The 16,948-nt window shown below is 67.2% G+C and overlaps 2 protein-coding genes across 12 annotated transcripts in view; both read right to left on the reverse strand.

Moving 5' to 3' along the window:
- The window catches only part of MROH1 (maestro heat like repeat family member 1), a 48,921-nt gene extending 36,375 nt beyond the window's left edge, over positions 1-12,546 (reverse strand). For 4 of the 11 annotated variants that reach the window (XM_066990883.1, XM_066990886.1, XM_066990882.1 and 1 more), the window contains exons 1-10: positions 12,400-12,545; positions 11,680-11,978; positions 9,576-9,721; positions 9,139-9,270; positions 8,564-8,726; positions 7,430-7,528; positions 2,599-2,750; positions 2,318-2,458; positions 1,554-1,646; positions 373-451 (exon numbers count right to left, since the gene is read on the reverse strand). In XM_066990883.1, the coding sequence (XP_066846984.1) occupies positions 373-451; positions 1,554-1,646; positions 2,318-2,458; positions 2,599-2,750; positions 7,430-7,528; positions 8,564-8,726; positions 9,139-9,270; positions 9,576-9,721; positions 11,680-11,701 (1,027 nt within the window). In that variant the 5' untranslated portion in view covers positions 11,702-11,978; positions 12,400-12,545. Of the gene's footprint in view, positions 1-372; positions 452-1,553; positions 1,647-2,317; positions 2,459-2,598; positions 2,751-7,429; positions 7,529-8,563; positions 8,727-9,138; positions 9,271-9,575; positions 9,740-11,679; positions 11,979-12,399 lie in introns of all 11 variants that reach the window. The other 7 variants (XM_066990885.1, XM_066990880.1, XM_066990878.1 and 4 more) reach the window with 2 other exon arrangements.
- Positions 12,547-12,723: 177 nt separating this feature from the next.
- Positions 12,724-15,539, reverse strand: HGH1 (HGH1 homolog). The gene is made up of 6 exons (XM_066990889.1): positions 15,022-15,539; positions 14,847-14,947; positions 13,683-13,781; positions 13,509-13,600; positions 13,224-13,346; positions 12,724-13,108 (listed from the first exon to the last, which is right to left on the reverse strand). The coding sequence occupies exons 1-6, from the start codon at positions 15,522-15,524 to the stop codon at positions 12,935-12,937; spliced, it is 1,092 nt and encodes a 363-aa protein (XP_066846990.1). The 5' UTR covers positions 15,525-15,539; the 3' UTR covers positions 12,724-12,934.
- Positions 15,540-16,948: the final 1,409 nt, after the last annotated feature.

Genomic DNA, 16,948 nt, shown 5'->3' on the forward strand with positions numbered 1-16,948 from the left:
CCCTGCAAGGGGCCGAGGCAGCAGCGAGCTCCAGAGGGAGCTGAGCTGGCCCCGTGCGCCTCAGGGAGCTCCAGCGAGCGGTGCTCTCAGCACACACGGAGCTTCTGCCTTCTGCAAGCCCAACGCCAGGGGCTGCAGTCAGGACAGAAACCACCACCCCTCTCCCTTCCAATTGCCTGCATGGCCAAGCAGTTTCCAGCAGCATCCCCAAGCCCTACTGAGAGCAGGGGGAACACAACCCTCCATGCACCACACCGAAATCCTTGGAGAGGAGCACGGAACGGGCAGGAAAACCAGCAGCCACGGCGCAGCGCGCCCACGCCTCCCGGGGTGCGGCAGGCTTTGGGGCAGGCACGCCGCGGCAGCCCTTACCGAGGACAGTGAAGCAGCGAAGAACCTCGGTGTGGTTTTTAACGGTCAGGGGGACAGACGGATCGGCAGGAGCACAGATCTGTGGGAGAAACAGCCGTGTCAGGGACGTCACGTGGAGCGAGGGCGGGCTGCAGACCCAGCCCTGGAAAGCAGACCCGCGCTGGGCACTGGCACCGCCGGCGTTTGGGATGAGCAGAGGTGGCTGCGAGAACATCCCACGGCACGGGAGCACAGAGCAGAGCTTTCTGCATGCTGAGCACCAGCTTGAGTGCGCTCAGAGTGGGTCGAGCCCCCCCGGAGGTACTTGGGAACTTGATGTCCTCTGCTATTTAAAGGTGTCCCGCTGCCCAGCTGGCCGCCGCCTCCGAAGCTTCGGAACGAGCCAACCTGTCTGGGTGCTATTAAAATAACGCAGGCACCTAATTCTAACGTTGCAGTGAGGACAGCACACATCTGCTTGCTCCAGTCTGCCAAAAGGACGCTTCAGTCTGCAGCTGAGCCAGAGCTGCTTTGCTAAGGCCAGCCACGTCCCGAAGCCCAGAGCCCCCCTGCAGCCTCCTCCATGCCAGCCACCGAGGAGCAGCTCCTCCAAACGGCACCGGTACCGCGCTGGTGGCTCTGCATCTCTCTGCCCACACGCACATTTAAGGGGCAGCCTCTCCCTGCTGGACACTTCCACGATTCAAAGCCCGTTAAGCATTAAAAACACGGGCTCAGCTTTGTTTCAAGCCCTGAAGCGTGATTCTAAGAGCCCGGTGATACGACAGACCTCACGTCCCTGCAGCACGAGGGCAGCAGAGGAGCCCGGGCTCGGCAGCCCAAGAAGAGGTCCCCGCGTGCTGCCCCACAGCCAGCCAGCGCCCGGTTTGTTCACCCAGAGCGAGCTGTTTGAAAGGTCAGCTGGTCCCGAGATATTTGTTTTCCCTCTCCTGCGTGACCGCGCAGCCAGAGCTGAGCAGCCGGCTTCTCTCTGAGGTTCATGTGACACCAACGCAGCGAACGCCCCGGCTCGCAGGCTGCCAGCAACGCCGGCTCCTGCTCGGGGGAGAGGCAGAGGCAGGCGGGAGCAGGACCAGGGCCGGGTGAGCCGCGCGCCTCGCGCCCCGCGCCTGAGCACAGGGCCAGCACTGCCCCGCTCCAGGGGCTTCCCGTCCCACCCACCGCCCCCAGGGAACCCCTACCTGGGGGTGCAGGGTGCCCAGCAGCGCGTCCAGCTGCACGTCCAGGCTGCGGCTGCCGATGTTGACGGAAGCTTCCAGGATCTGGCAGAGGCTCTGCGCAGCGAGAGACCACGCTGCAGTCAGCGTCGGGAAAGGGCTCGCACCCCAGAGGGGGACAGCAGGAGGTGGGGATCCATGAGCCGTGCCAGCACGTGCCAGCCCAAGGGCAGGGAGCGGTGCCGAGGGCGGCGATCCCCAGCCCGCTGCGGTGGGCAGCACAAGGCGTCTCCCCCAGGGCACGGTGCGGGAGCCCCCCCAGGGGCTGCCCCTGCCCTGGTGCTGTTGCAGGGGACCAGGGAGATGCGCACCAGCCCCAGGCTGCGAGCCACAGCTCCGTGTGTGCGTGCAGGGGAGAGCCAAGCGGTGCCAGGAGCTGGCAGCAGGGGTGGGTGCAGCCCACTCCGTCCCCTGGGTGGCCGGGGATGGCCCCACGACGCCTGGGCTCGGTAGCAGGACAGATGGCGACGCAGGGAGCAGGAATCGAGCACAGAGAGAGGCAGATGCAGCCCAGCATCAGTGAGACAAGGGCTCAGGCCGTTCTGCTGCTGCCTGCCCTTGTGACAGGCTCTCTGGGACAGGCAGAGCCCCTGCTCAGCACCTCCCGCATTCACCGAGAGCTGGCCACGCTGCCCGACGGCACGGCCCGCTGCCAGCGCCCCTGAGCCACGAGAACAGGGTCAGGGACGGGGCCTCGGCCAGCAGCACCGGCGCTCCAGGCTGCTCACCTTGGATATGTAGAAGGCCTCTGCGTGCTTCTTGTAGAGGGCGAGGATGCCCGGGATGAGCTTAGGGAGCTGCTCCTCCAGCTTCTCACTGGGCATCAGGTAACTCATGGGCCCCACGGCCTCCACCACTGCCAGTCTCAGCTGCAGGGGGAGAACAAGCACTGATCAGCGTGGCCTGAATCCCCAACAGCCAGGCTGCCGCAGCGCGGCCCCACTGCTCCGGGGGACAGCAGATGAGCAAAGCGGGGTCCCGCTGTGCCCTCCCCGCCCCACGGCCGCACCTTGGCCTCCCGGTGCTGCAGCCAGCTGTTGAAGAGCACTTCGTACGCGCTGAAGATCTCGTTTGAGAAGGTGTCCTTCCTGACCGTGGGGTCCGGGGCCTTGTCCAAGTTCGCCAAGTACTCCTGGATGCTTTCACTGAAGTGCTGCAGGGCTACAAGGCAGCTCGTGTTTAGGTTTTCCACGCGCACAAGGCGGTGTTTGTTTTAGCCCCTGCGGAAGGCAGATGGCCGAGTGCTGTCGGACTGGGCAGCCTCTCAAGGGGTAGCATACGCACCAGGACTCCCTCCGACAGCCCGCAGGCTTTCCGAGAGGTGCCCTGGCTACGAGGGATGCTGGCCAGCAGCCACAGGCGGCTTTCTGCTCCCTGGCCAGGGCTGATGCCGCCCCTGCCGGGGGTCAGCTCCCTCTAACCGTGGGAGCCGGGACGTGCCGCGCGGGCTGTTCCTGCGTGCCTGTCAGCGAGCAGCCCGAGGCAGGCCAGCGTGCCTCGCTCGACTCGTCCCTCCAGCCCCCGGTGCGTGTGAGCACAGGTTGTTTTCCTCCTTGCTGAGCCAGCAGCAGTCAGAGCGTGTCTGTGCCAAGGCACGCCTCCTGCCTCCAGCCAGGCTGGGCTGGATAGAGCCCGCTGACCGAAGGGGACGCCCGCTTCCATCTCCCCCCAGGGGAAGCCACCGCTGTTTGAGATCCCCCCAGCTTTACAGGGCTCCCCGAGCAGCCGCGGGATCACCGGGAGCAGGTCTCAGCTGGCAGCACCGAGGGCTGGAAACACCCTGAGCGAGTTTTACTCTGGGAATTATCCCGCAGCCGAGCGCTGGGTGCTTTGGAGGAGAAGGATCAGGCCCAGGCTGGAGGCACCTCAGGAGCTCCTCTGGCCCAACCCTGCCCGGCAGGGCCCCCACAGCAAGCTGCCCACGGCCGCGTCCCGGAGCTCCTTGTCCCCTCTCCTGCTGGAGGACGGCTCCTGCAGGGGGTCCCCAGCTCTGGGCTGGGGCAGCTCTTCCCAAGAGCCGAGGAGCTGCTGCCCCTTGGGACGCCCGCGGGACCGAGCCTCCCCCGGACACGGCCTCACCTCCTGCATCTGCTGGCCGCGCACCAGCCGGGCGAGGAAGCGGCCTCGTGACTCGTGGCCTCGAGGTCTCCCGTGGTGAGATTACGACAGGGCGGTGGGCTGAAGGGAGCAGGCAGCTGGCCGCGAGTCCCAGCGGGACCGGACAGAGCAGCACAGAGCCCTCGGTGCAGGAACAGCCGCTCACAGCCCGACCCACACCCCCACGGACGCGGGAGGCCGGTGCGCAGCCGAGCCCTGTGCCCGCGGGATGGCAGCGGCCACACCAGGACACAGGGGTCAGCGCAGCCCCCGGGGGCGCTGGGTGACTCGCGGGCACACCACGGGCACCGATCACACGCTCAGCGTGCCCACGCCAGTGCTCCCAGAGGAACGGGATCCCACAGGAGGAAGAGGAGAAGAGGAGGCTCCCGAGACCAGAGCCGGGCCCCTGCCCACGCCGAGGCCGAGCACCATGCTCACAGGGCAGGGGGGCAGGGGGCAGCCCCCCGCCCCCTCCTCGCCGATGTTTTCTCAGCCGGAGGCGCTGAGTCACGCCGCGACCTCGCATCGCAGCCACAGCGCTTCCGCCAGCAGCCTTCCCACCCTCGCAACAAACGCTCCGGGCAGCAAACCTGCCTGCTGCAAGGGGCCGGCACCTCTCCGGCCTTAGCGGGGGCCAGAAGCCCCCCGCAGCCTCCCCGCGGGCCAGGAGGATGAGGAGGGCTGGGGGACACCCCCGTGGTGCAGGGACCGGCGGCAGAAGGGTCTGACGCTGCCTGCAGGACACGGGGGTCGGGCTGCCCCTCGGGCGGAGGCTCCGAATTCCCACCCATCCTCACCTGGGAAGGGACCAGGCACATCCCTGCTCGCCTCCATCACACCCAGCACCTTTCTGGAGCAGGGAAAGGAATCTAGCCCCCCTGTCCAGACCCCATTTACACCCAGTCTCTTTGCTGGTATCAAAACACCCTCGTTTTGGTTAAGCTCTCCTAAAGCACCTACAAGACATTTGTCAGGACAAAAGCACATATTTCTAGCCAAAACTACCACCTAGGAGTCCTCCCCAAGCCCAGCCCAGGTGCCGACTCCTGCAGCACGGCACTGCAAGGATCATGTCCCTGCACCCACCTCTCCGCCCCTGCAATCACCCCAAATGAAGCTCCAGACCTGTCCTTCGGCCTGGTGCACCCCTGGCCCCATCCCTCCGTGGTGTTTTGGAGAATTTGGGTGTTCTGGGAGACCAGCCGAGGGGTTCGAGCGCTTCCCAAGGGCGCACAAAGCCATCAGGCCAGGGGGCGGCCGCGACGAGGCTGCTGCAGGAGGACGCCCACACGTCTCTGAGATACCTCCGGGCTGGGACCCCGGCACCCCCGGGCAGCCCGTCCCAGGGCTCGGCCGCCCCGCGAAGGAATTCCTCCTGGGTCCGACCCAACCCTCCCCCGGCACAACTCGAGGCCGCTGCCTCGTGTCCTGTCGCTGGTCACCTGCGAGAAGAGACCGGCACCTCCTCGCTGCAGCCTCCTTTCAGGCGGCTGTGGGGAGCGATGAGGTCTCCGCTCAGCCTCCCCAGACCAAACAGCCCCAGGCCCCTCAGCCGCTCCCCACCTCATTTTCCAGTCCCCTCACCAGCTTCTTTGCCCTTTTCTGCACACCCTTGAGCAACTCAGTGTCCTTAAAGTACTGAGGGGGCCCAAAGCCAAACACAGTACTCGAGGTGCCGTCTCACCAGAGCTGAGTACAGAGGGCCGTCACTTCTCTCGTCCTGCTGGCCATACTAGTTGTGATGCAGGCCAGGATGGCATTGGCCTTCTTGGCCACCTGCGCACACTGCCAGCTCCCATTCAGCCGCCTGTCGAACAGGCCCCCAGGGCCTTTTCCAGACAGTTTTCCCCAGGCCTGTACCGCTGCATGGGGTTGTTCTGACCCAAGCGCAACTCACGGCATTAGCCTTCTTGAATGCCATACACGCAGATGCGGCCCATCAGTCTAGCTTGTCCAGATCCCTCTTCGGAGCCTTCTTATTCTCAAGCAAATCAACAATCCCACTCAACTTGGTGTCATCTGCCGACTTACTGAGGGTGCACTCGACCCTCTCACCAGTATCACTGACAAAGATATTAAACAAAACTTTGTTTAATTTGGCCCACTGCAGAGCCCTGGGGAACGCCACCGGTGACAGCCCGCTGAGCGGACTGAGCTCCATTCGCCTCGGCCCTTTGGCCACCACCCAGCCAGGTAAACCAGCAAAGGGGACGTCTGTCTGAGCCAGGAGCAGCCCCCTTCTCCAGGAGAACGCTGTGGGAAACCATCAAATGCCTTGCTAAATCCAAGAAGACAACACGCACCCCAGCCTGAGCACCCGCAGCACGGTGTCCGCAGGGCCGGGCTCCGGCCGAGCAGCTCCCGCACCCCAGCAGCCGCCCTGAACCACGCGGGTACACACGGAGCAGTCACAGAGGTGGCCCAGCCTCGACTCAGGCCTCCTGAGCACACAGGAACAGTTTGGGAGTCGCATTTCTTGCCTGGACCTAAACAAAGCCAAACGAGAGCTCTGAAGGTCGAAGTGCTACGGCCTTCACGTAGGCGTGAGCCAGCGGCAGGCCCGCAGCCGGTCCCAGTGACGGCCCCAGGCAGACTTCACCGTGCGCAGCCCAGCCGTACGTCCCTCCCCGCAGCTCCCAGCACTGCCCGGGAGGCTCCCAGCCCCGCATTTACCCCGTGACACCCAGAACCACATCAGCATTCCCAGGCCGGGACATGGGTATCAGCGAGAGATAAGTGCTCCTGCACCAGCAGCGCGCTCCGGCCTCTCCCACAGCACCCGTGGGAGCCCTTGAACCAGCAGCACTCCTCCAGGCCACCTTTTATTTTTGCCTGGCCGTGGAAAGAAAACTGCGAGTCCCCAGGATCATCCCCCGTTGCCATTATAAGGCTGCAATTTCACTAATTTCATGCCTGGTTTCCTGCAACCGAGCTGCCGGGGGCCACGCACCGCCCTGCCCCGGGGACGGCTCAGACACAAGCGACTCAACCAGGAGCCTCCTGCGAGGCCCCAGCAGCTCCAGGCGAAGGTGGACCAGCTCTCCGGGGACCAAGGGACAACCAAAGGGGCTGTTTATCGGCCGCGGATGTGCTGGTGCCTCTGGGTCACATCCTGCCGCACGAGCGGCGGCCTTCGACAAGCCCAGGGCTGGAGGAGGACTCCAGGAGAGGAGCCCGTGACCTCCTCCCAGCCCACCAGGGAGCATCCCATCCTGAAGCTGCTTAGGAGAACTACAGGAGTGGCTTGAGCAGGAGCTGGCCGGGCACATTGCGGCATCCTCACACGTCCTGCCAGGGCTAACGCTCACACTGCTGCAGGTTGCCGGGGCTGTGGTTCTAATAAAGGAGCAGCCTGGTCTGTAACCAGGCCTCGAGCAGCACGCCCCTCCTTCCTTCCCATCCCACGGGCTGCCTCAATCCGCACTGGGCTCTGGAGTACCCACGTGCTCTTTGCTAGAGGAGGCAGCAAAGGGCACCTCTGCTCGCCGTGCAGTGAAGTGGGAACGATGGGGAGCAGCGAGAAGGTGGAGAAGTTTTGCTGGACCCCAGTGACCTGGAGCTGACGGCTCCCCATCACCCCCAGAGCTGGCCAGAGCCCTGCTCCAGCACATTCAGGAACAGCCCACCCTGCCCAGCTCCCCGGCCCCTGGCCACACTCCCTCCTTTCCCAGTGAAGGCAAAAAGTCTCCCCTAACACACCTAAAACCACTGCAGTCTCAGAATACGCAGGAAGAGCTTACCGTAGCAGAAGACCGACTTCATGTGGTCCTGTTTTGCCATCCCCAGCATCGGCAGCATCGTCCCGAGGATGGAGTTGAGGAAAGGCACCATCCCAAACACTGCGGGAAGGAGGAAAGAGCCTTGCAGCAACCACGGCGCCTTGCAGGTACCAGAGCGGCAGCAGGGCACAGACCGAGCGAGGCTCACAGGCACCGGAGAAGCGCCGCTGGCCGCAGCCGCCCCTCGCTGCCGGCCACAGGCAGCCGCGCTGCGCCCCACAGGATGCCGACAGCCCTGGTGGGAGCTGGCCCTACAAACCCCTCAAGTTCTCAGCCTCTCCTAGCAGAAGTCAGGGGGGTGCACGCCAAGCCCTGCTTGCTGCTGGCTTCTGAATCGTCAGTGAATCTTTCTGCAGCCAGTGAAAGAAGTTCCATTCAAGAAACGTTGGTTTTAAACCCGGTCTTTAAAGGACGGATGGAGACAAGAGCCCAGCCTGGGAGATCAGGCAAGCAGAAGCATCCTCTGGGACGGGATTTCTGTGAGGAGGGACGTAGCCCCCATTCCCCCTGCTTTTGAGCAGCTGCTGTTTTAAAGAGATTGGGCTGAGCTGTGAAGCCAAGCTGCACTGGGTTCGCACGTTCACTGTGCTCCTGCCAGGGCTGGGCTCCTCCGCTCTGGGTGCTGCCAGGAACGTGCCGGGCACCCTGCTGCCAGCTCGGCACTGGGGGGTCCCAGCAGCACCCAGGAAAAGCAGCCAAGACAGCGCAGGGCTTCCCCGATCTCCCCCCACCAGCAGCTCCCTAAGGCACTGCCGTTCCTCTTCTCACGCCCCACATCTTCAGAAGAGAAGAGGAATAAAGGACGCAGCAAGCAACCCATTTGCACCGACAGCACTCCTTTCCACGCCGGTACTTGCTGATTTTCAGTGCATTTCATCACCAAGTTACTTTACAAAGCAGACAAAGTGATACGGATAAACAAGTGAGAAGTTTGCTTTGCTTCCAAGCACGCTGGCTTGCTCAGCACGCCCAGCACCACCCCACGGAGCTGTTTGGGACCCGGCGTGGGTCACCGAGCCCAAAGCACACAATGCCCGCCGTGCCTCCCAACGCCGACCCGCAGCTGCACGCGCAGCAGGCAGGCGCTCAGCTCACCGTTCGACACCGAGAGGTTCGCAAAGGTCTGCACGATGAAGTAGTGCGGCAGGATGCCCGGCTGGAACTTGGTGAGCACCTCCTCCATCACCTTGTTGATGAAGCGCTGCCCGACCGCAACCAGCACGCTGCTGGCCGCCTGCTGCCACTCCCGGATCACCTCCTGCGGGCAGGACGCAGGCACGGCGCGTCAGGCAACGGAGCCTCCCCCCGAACGGGGCTTCTGCTTCACGGAAACCACGCTTCGTGCCCACCCCAAGCGCTGCGGGGAGCCCCAGAAGAGGTTCAGGACTCGGATGCGATCTTTCCCCACCAACCTGCAGCCCCCCGAGGCGCTGCCTCCTTTCTGCTCCAACCCCCGCCTGCCATCCAGGTGCTTCTCAGCACCCAAGTTTTATCCAGCTGTTATGCGCATAGCGCTAGGAAAAAACCTGTCAGCCCAAGCATCCCACCTCTCCCCAAAGAGAGGAACGTAGACCATTCCCTACTGCCTGTAGACCCTTCCCTTCTCCCCCTGGAGAGAAGGGGCCCGGCCAAGCGCGACGGCCGGAGGAGCCGCGGCCCTCGCGCCGTACCTTCGACTTGGTCATTTCATTAGATGCCAGGAAGATGACCACCTTCGCCGTGCTTTTGTCCAAGCTGGCAATGTTGTTCTTCACCACGGTTTCCATCGCCTTCAGGATGATGACGCGGTGAGGATAGGCCAGCTGCGAGGCACCAAGCGGCCGGTCAGCCCAGCACAGGCACCGCGGCTGCCCGGGGCGAGCCAAGTGCTGCGTGCCCCAGTGCTGCGCCTCTCGCGCCCGGCAAGGGACTGACAAGTATCTTCCCAGCCAGCTCCTCTCCATTTCTCGTCCACAACTGTGTGTTACCGCTGTTTCTTCACCTGCGCCACCCCAGCACCTTGCACCAGAGGCTGCAGCCACGTGGTCCACCACTACCCGAGCCCAGATCCCCCCAGGTATCTCGCCCCGCGCGGGCAGGGCCAACACCCCCAGCCCCCAGGACGCACCTTGTCATGCTGCCGCAGGTACTCGTCGCAGGAGTGGAGGATCTCCTCCGGCTCAGACTCCCCCAGGTAGCACAAAGCGTTGTAGATCTGCTCCTGGACCAGCGGGTCCTTATCTGTCGTGGCATCCATCAATGTCGTGGCAAGCCCTGAGCAAGACAGGCAAGCTGCAAAGTTTGGGCCTTCTCTGAACATCTGGACATCGGGAGCAGCAAAAGAAGAGCTGCAGCCCTGTGCGTTTTCTTCCACCCTCCCACAGCTAAACTGAGCTTCACCAGACCTTTTGCTTCTCACCTCGTGAGCAAAACCCTTCCTTCTGGGCTCTCCACCCACGACAACCCACCTTTGACGGGAAGCTTCCCCACACAACCTTCCCCTACACCCCGAGGGCTCCTTCACTCTCATCTCCCACGCCAGGCACTAAACAAGAACCAAGATTTTACTGCAGACCCTGCAGACACTGCTGTGCCGCAGCAGCCTCCAAGCAAGGTGAACTTGGCGGTAAGGTTTCTTGCTGTAGCGGGGAGGAGGAGGAGGGATTTATCACACCGGAGGTTTCAGAACAAGGCTGGACAGCACCAGGCGAAGGCTCGGCATCGGCGCTGCCTGGGTGCAGCGAGCGCCTTGGGCTGACCCCAGGCAGGACCCACAACGGGCACGGGGACTGGATGCCACCGCCAGCGAGGCCCTGCGAGGATGATCTGGTGCACCAGTGAGGAACCGCTAACGCCCAGAGCCCTCCCAGATACTCTCACCCCGATCACAGCCGCCAGGGAACAGGAGCGCAGACGAAGGCGGCCAGAGCTGCTCAGGGAACTACTGGGCAAGGAAATTGGTCCTGGCCCCAGAGCGTCGCGTGGCTCCCGTGCAGGATGCCCTCGGTGGCACGCGGGGCAGCCCGAGGCCTCGGCGTCCCCATGCAGAGCGCTGCCCCAAAGGCCAGTCTGGCACCGGGCGGAGGGAAAACCCCCGACCCGGCGGCCCTACTGACGGCGGCTTTGCATCGCTTTGCGACTACAGACCGGGGCTGCTCATTAGCACGCACCAGGCAGAGACTGTGCTCCAAGAGGCTAATTGTTATTATAGAGCAGGGCATTTCTCATTAGAGCCATTGCCATAATAAGGCTAATTAGTTCTAGAGCAGGCTGCCTACAAACGCTCCGCTTGGAGCCCGTCGCAGCCCAGGCAGGCCGTGGCTCTCACCGACGCCAGCCTTCTGCCGCCTCTGGACGGTGACGGCTGCGAGGAGAGGGGCGCGGACCCCTGCCCGCCCCGTGGCACCGGCTCCCACTGCCTGATGGCCCCCTCGTGCGTGGGGCACCCGTGTCTGGAGCAGACGAGGGATCTCCCACCGGCAGGCACCCACAAGGCTGCCGGCCCGGCGGAGCTGCCGCTGCCGGGAAGCTCCGGGGGCTGCCACCAAGCGTGGCACCAGGAGGTCACCGCTGCCCCCGACACCGCGCCTGCCCTGGCACTGCCATCGGGGCTCCCAGGCCGGGAGGAGCTGCTCGTGCTCACGCTGCCTCGTGCTGTCACACAACCCCCTGCGATCACACCCAGCCCGTACCCCAGCCGTGCCCTAATCCAGGGGGAGGCACAAACCCCCCACGTCGGGGGAGGCAGCGCCTGCCCCCAGCCTCGCAGGGGCGTTAAAGCCGACGTGACCCGGTGCTGCTGCTGCTGCTGCTGCGGGTAATCCTGTTCCCAGTCCTTCCCCGTGGGTTAATTAAACCGGGAAATTCTTTATTGCATCAATAAAAGCGAGATTCATTTCAAAGCTGCCCGGGATTAATTTGGGAAACGCACGAGGCTTTACACCCGCTGGAACGTTTGAAGACTGCTCCAGCTCGTGCAGCTTCCAGCAGAGACGAGGCCGAGAGCAGTTTCTAGGGCAGGGAATCGCCGTGCACAGAGCGGCTCCGTCCCGGCACCCGCATCCCCGCGGGGCTCGGGCTGGGCCGGGGGCTCCGCCGCGGGCAGCGGGGGCAGAGCCGGGCGCTGGGGGCCCGGCGGGGGGCTCAGCCTCCCGGTGAGGCTCCCCGAGGGCCCGGAGCAGGGGGGCCGGCACGGGGCCGGCTGCCCGGGGTCGCTGCCTCGCCGTACTCACGCTTGATGCGGGACTCCATCATGCTGCGCGTCCTCAGCTCGCCCAGCGGCCGCAGGCAGCTCGCGGCTCCCTCCGTGTCCACGCCGGCTCCCCCCGCGGACCCTATGGTTACCGGCGGCCGCCCTCTCCGGCCCGGGGCGGGCCGCCCGCGGTCGGCAGCAGCCCGAGGGCCCGCGGGGCAGGCGGGGGGGCGGCCCCCGGCCCGGCCTCTGCTTCCGAAACGCGGCCGGGCGGCGCGGCCCCGTTGGCCATGGGCCCGCCGCGTCCCGAGGGAGGCCGGGGCTCGGCTCCTCCGCGCCCTGCGAACGGGAGCGGGACGGGCGTCACTCGGCGGGGCGGGTACCGCGACAGCGGGTCGGACGTCGCGGGTCAGGCATACCGACACCGGGACGGGCGGCCCGCGAGCCCCCGGGGCTCCTCCCCCACCCGACGCCGCTCCCCCCGCGCCGGGACCGGGGGGGGCCGGGCCCCGCTGTGAGGTCCCGGGGGCTCGAGGGGGACCGGGGACGGGGACGGGGACCGGGACGGGGGGGACCGGGACCCCTCAACCGCCCGCCCCCACCGAGCACCGTCCCGTCCCCCCCCCCCCTTCCCACCCCCAGCCCCCGATCCCCTGCGCGAGACCCCCCGAGGCTGCCCAGCCCCAGTCCCGGGACAGCAGAGCCGGGCTCGGCTCGGCTCGGCCCCCCCCTGCCCCCCGGCCCCCCCCCCCCCGCTCACCGCCGCACCGGGCCCGGGTCGGGACCTGCCCGGGCCGCTCGGCCACCGGCGCCGCTTCCGGGTGCTTCGCCCCGCCCCCCTCGAGGCCCCGCCCCCTCCCGCCCCGCACGTGACGGCTGCGGTCGCGTGTGACCGGGGCGGTGCCGCGCACCTATAGGGGAGGACGAACCGCCCGGCCCCGCCCCCGCGGCGGTCACGTGGGCGGGGGGCGGGGACACGTGCGGGCGGGGCACGTGGCGGGGGGACGAGGGGACGAGGATCAGCCCCAGCCCCCGAAGGAGCGGGCAGGAGGCGGGGGGGCACGGCGGGTCCGGGCCGGACACCTCCTTATTGACCTCTTTATTTCACGGGGGGGGCCCTGCCCAGCCCCAGCCAAGCTGCACGGGGTGCCCTGAGCAAGGGGAGCCCAGCCGGCAGCGCCCCAACGCCCCCTCCCCGGCAGCAGGGGGCTGGGGGCTGCAGTCCTGGGGCGCCCCGGGGGGCTGCGGTCCTGGGGGGTCCTGTCTGCAGGGGAGGGCTGAGCACAGCGTCCCCGTCACCGCGACGGCTCCTCGCGCTGCTCCTGCGCCTCGCGCTGCTCCTCCCGCTCCCGCTGCCACCGCTCCTCCTCCTCCCGGTCCAGGCGCTGCAGCTGCTGCTCCACGTCCTCAGGGATGCTCACCTCCAGCAGGTTCTCCATCCCCGGGCCGGGCTCGTCCCCGATCAGCACCTTTTCCAAAGGTCAGGGAGGTGCCGCAGCCTGCAGGACCCCCAGTGCCCTCCCCACAGCACCCCAGGACCATCTGGCACCCCCAGGCAGGGGAGCGCCAGGTCCCCGTCCCCACCTGAATGAGCTTCTCGCAGGCAGCCAGCACGTCGGGCTCCCGCTCCCAGCGGTGCAGCTCCCGCAGGACCAGGTAGGTGCCCTTCTCCCTGACGGCGTGCCGGCCGGCCTTCGTGGCTGTGAGCTGCCAAGGAAACGAGGCCGCGGCGTGAGCAGGGAGCAGGCGCGGGGCTCTGCTGGGGGGCTGCCGCAGGAGGCAGCGTGCCGGGGCTTGACGCCTCCATTCCACTCCCAGCAGAGCCTGCGCGTGGCTCCTGTCCTCAGCCCCGCGGTGACGGGCACCCACCAGCATGATGGCTTCCAGCAGCATCTTGCGGATGTCGGGCTCTTCCTCCCGCTGCTTGTCCGGCGGCAGGTACTGCAGGTCCACGGGCAGCCCTGGGGGAGAGGCAGCCTCAGTGGGGTGCGTGGCCGGCAGCCCCCTGCCCCCAGCCCACCTCCTGCTCTGACCCCTGCTTACTTTCCATCTCATCCTCGGGAAACTCCTCGGGGCCCGCGAGAGGCAGGAGCAGGAAGGGCAGGATGTCGACCTCGTCGCCCAGCAGCCACTCGTGGTACTCTAGGAACAGCCGGGGCTCAGGGGCAGCCACCAGCAGCCAGTGCAGGGCACCCAGCCCGGCCCCAGTGGGTCTGCCCCTGGCCAGCAGCTCAACCCCCCAGCAGGACAGGGGGAAAAGAACTTGTGGGCCAAGATACAGCTCAGTAGGTAAAGGAAAGTAGGAAAAACTAAGCAATGAAATCACTCGGCAGCTCGCTGTTGCCCCCCCTAGTTTCACTGCTGAGCACGATGCCGTGGGTATGGGACATCTGTCTGGTCACCGGGGGCAGCCGTCCCTGCTCTGTCCCACCCCGGCCTCCTCACTGCAGGGGCAGCGTGAGAAACGGAGCGGAGCTGGGTGCTGTGCGGGCGCTGCTCAGCTGGACGCGGGTGTGTTACAGCACTGCCTCGGTCACCAATCCGCAGCGCAGCACCACGCGGCTGCCGTGCAGAACCGCGGAGCGGGTTGGGTCTGAGGGCCCCTCACAGAGCACCCCGTCCAGCCCCAGCCACGGGCAGGGCCATCTCCCACCCCCTCAGGCTGCCCCCAGCCCCGTCCGGCCCGACGGTAACGCTGCCCGGGCTGGGGACCCCCAGCTCCTCTGGGCAGCCTGGGCCAGGGCCTCACCATTCCCAGCACGGAAGATTTCTTCCCTACGTCTCCTCTAACCCCCCTCTTTTAGCTTAAAGCCGTCAGCCCCGTCCTGTCACAGTCGTAGGAAGGCTTGGGTTAGGAGGGACCTTAAAGACCATTTAATTCCACCCCCGCCACGGGCAGGGTGCCACCCCCTAGGTCACTCCCGTCCCCACAAAGGGCCCCCCCCGGCTCTCCTGCGGCCCCCTTGGGCACCGCAGCCCGCCGGGGGGTGCCCCCGGAGCCTTCTCCTGCCCAGGCCCAGCACCCCCAGCCCTCAGCCGGCCCCACGGCGGAGCTGCTCCGGCCCCGGGACCCCCCTGAGGGCTCCGTGTGCTGCAGCCGGGCTTTGCGGCCGCTCCTGGGGCCAGCTCGGTCCCTGCCTGCCCCCGGCTGACAGCAGACGGGAGCCGCAGGCCGTGGCAGCACCGGGCCCGTGGCAGCGCCCTCACCGTGCTCGAAGCAGCAGTTCCGGAGCGCGCCCACGATGCCCCGCCGGTGGGCGGCCGAGTCCCGGTACCGCGTGAAGGGCAGCAGCCGCTGCACCGAGCACCTGCGGGGGCGCGGGGTCAGCGAGCGCCGGGCACCGCCGAGCCCCGGCCCCCCCCCCGCCGCCCCCCGCCGCACCGGGAGCGGTCCAGGAGGGCTCGGCGCCCCTCGGGCACCTGGCTGAGGTTGCAGAGCAGCGGCCCGAGCTCCGCCGGCGGCCGGGGCTCGCCCAGCGGCCGCAGCAGCGGCTCCAGCCCGCAGCCGCGCTCGCGGAGGCCCCGCAGCACCCGCCGCGCCCCGCCGGGCTCCCGGCACAGGTTGGCGAGCGCCCCGCAGGCCGGCCCGGCCGGCAGCAGGCCCAGCAGCGCGGGCAGCGCCGCCAGCAGCGGGCCGCGGGCCGCCGCCTCGGCCGCCACGTTCACCAGGCAGCGCCGCGCCGCGCCGCCCGCCGCCGGGCACGGCCCCGCCGCCAGCTCCAGCAGCGCCGCCAGCGCCGCGGGGTGCGCCGCCAGCAGCCGCCGGCCCTCGGCGGAGCCCGACAGCGACAGCGCCGCCTCCGCCGCCCGCGCCGCCGCCGCCGCCGGCCCCGTGCCCGCCGCCGGGCCCAGCAGCGCCGCCAGCTCCGACAGCGCCTCCGCCATGCCCGCACAAAATGGCGGCCGCGCCACCCCCGGCAACCGCCGAGACGGGCGGGCCGCGCGGCCAATGAGGGGGCAGAGGGTGGGACCCGCGCGGCGGAAGAGCCAATAGGCTGCGGAGGAGGCGGCGAGGGGGCGGGGCCGGCGGAGAGAGGGCAGCTGGGAGATGTAGTTCGGGGCCCGCCGGGGCCCTGTGCGGCCACCGGGGGGGAGCAGCGGCACCGGGCCTCGGTGTCCCTGTGCGTCAGATCGCGGCTCCCCACGGCTGCGGCCGCGCCCCCCGTAGGCCGGGCGACCCCGGTGTCCCCCCCCCCTCCCCGGGGCACAGCATCCCAGCAAGGTGTGGGGCGGCAGCAGCGGGTGTCCGGCAGCAGCAAAATGCTGTAGGCTCCCGGAGCGCTGCTGGCAGGGTGCCAAAGCAGCAGTCACTTTTATTTTCCCCAGTTAGCAGGATCCGGTAACTCCGAGTTCACGCTGCTCTCTGCAGGGTGCGGGGTGGTGCAGCGGGTTCGGCTGGACAGAGGCAGTTTTCCTCCTAGTACCTCCTGTGGCGCTGCGTTTTGCATTTGCGGCCTAACGACCGCTGATAGCGCACCGTGCGTTGGGCTGGGCACGGCTCGCGGTCAGGGACTTCCCCGGTCCTCAGGCTGCCCCCGCAGCCGTCAGGGGGCACGGCCAGCACAGCCGGCCCCAAGTGACCCAAAGGATACCTCGTACCGCTCGCCGTCACGCTCAGCATGAGAACGGGGGACAGGAGGGACCGGGGAGATGTTTGGAGCGATGCTGTTTGCCTTCCCGAGTCACGGTTACGTGCGACGAGCCCCGCTGTCCCGCAGGCGGCTGAACAACGCCTGCCTGCCGAAGGGAGGCAGCGAGCGGCTGCTTTGCTGGGTGCGCGGCTTGCTTCACCTCCTGCCCTGTCCTTAGCCCAACGCCTGTTTTTTCCCACTATTACCCACCCAATTCGCTCCCCATCCCACGGAGGGGCAGGGCGAGCAGCTGCGTGCACTGGGAACCACAACTGATTATCAGCAACCCCCCGGACTGCTCGGTCCTGCGGTGACCGTACAGGTGCTACAGGGGGGTAAGAACTGCGGTGACGCTATAGGGGGGCAGGGAGCACAACGTGGGGAACTGCCGCGCAGGCAGCCTGACGGCAGTCCATCCGAACTCCTGAGCACAGCCCTGGGAAAGCAAAGACGTGCTCAGGAAGAGGCGCCGGCTGGCAGCACGGCTGCGACCCACCAGGGCCGTATGGGGACGGAGCGCCTGTGACGCTGTGACAGGGGACGTGTGGCACTCTGGGGACAGCCACCAGCAGTGACCACAGCGCCAGGCAGCTCCCGAGGCTCGTCCAAGGGTCCCTGCAGGGCAGAGAGGCACCCGTGTCCTCGGGGAGCAGCAGCAGGGACGCGGGGAGAACCCAG

This window comes from Anser cygnoides, chromosome 2 (genome assembly GCF_040182565.1).
Source record: "Anser cygnoides isolate HZ-2024a breed goose chromosome 2, Taihu_goose_T2T_genome, whole genome shotgun sequence".
NCBI classification, from domain to species: domain Eukaryota; kingdom Metazoa; phylum Chordata; class Aves; order Anseriformes; family Anatidae; genus Anser; species Anser cygnoides.

What these genes read in the sequence shown, in the direction of transcription:
- HGH1 (XM_066990889.1), bottom strand. Translation starts at nt 15,524, where the DNA reads ATGGCGGAGGCGCTGTCGGAGCTGGCGGCGCTGCTGGGCCCGGCGGCG. An exon ending in TGCTGGAAGCCATCATGCTG is followed by an intron (nt 13,347 to 13,508) that starts GTGGGTGCCCGT and finishes TTTCCTTGGCAG; the next exon opens with CTCACAGCCACGAAGGCCGG. An exon ending in CCTGCGAGAAGCTCATTCAG is followed by an intron (nt 13,109 to 13,223) that starts GTGGGGACGGGG and finishes CCTTTGGAAAAG; the next exon opens with GTGCTGATCGGGGACGAGCC.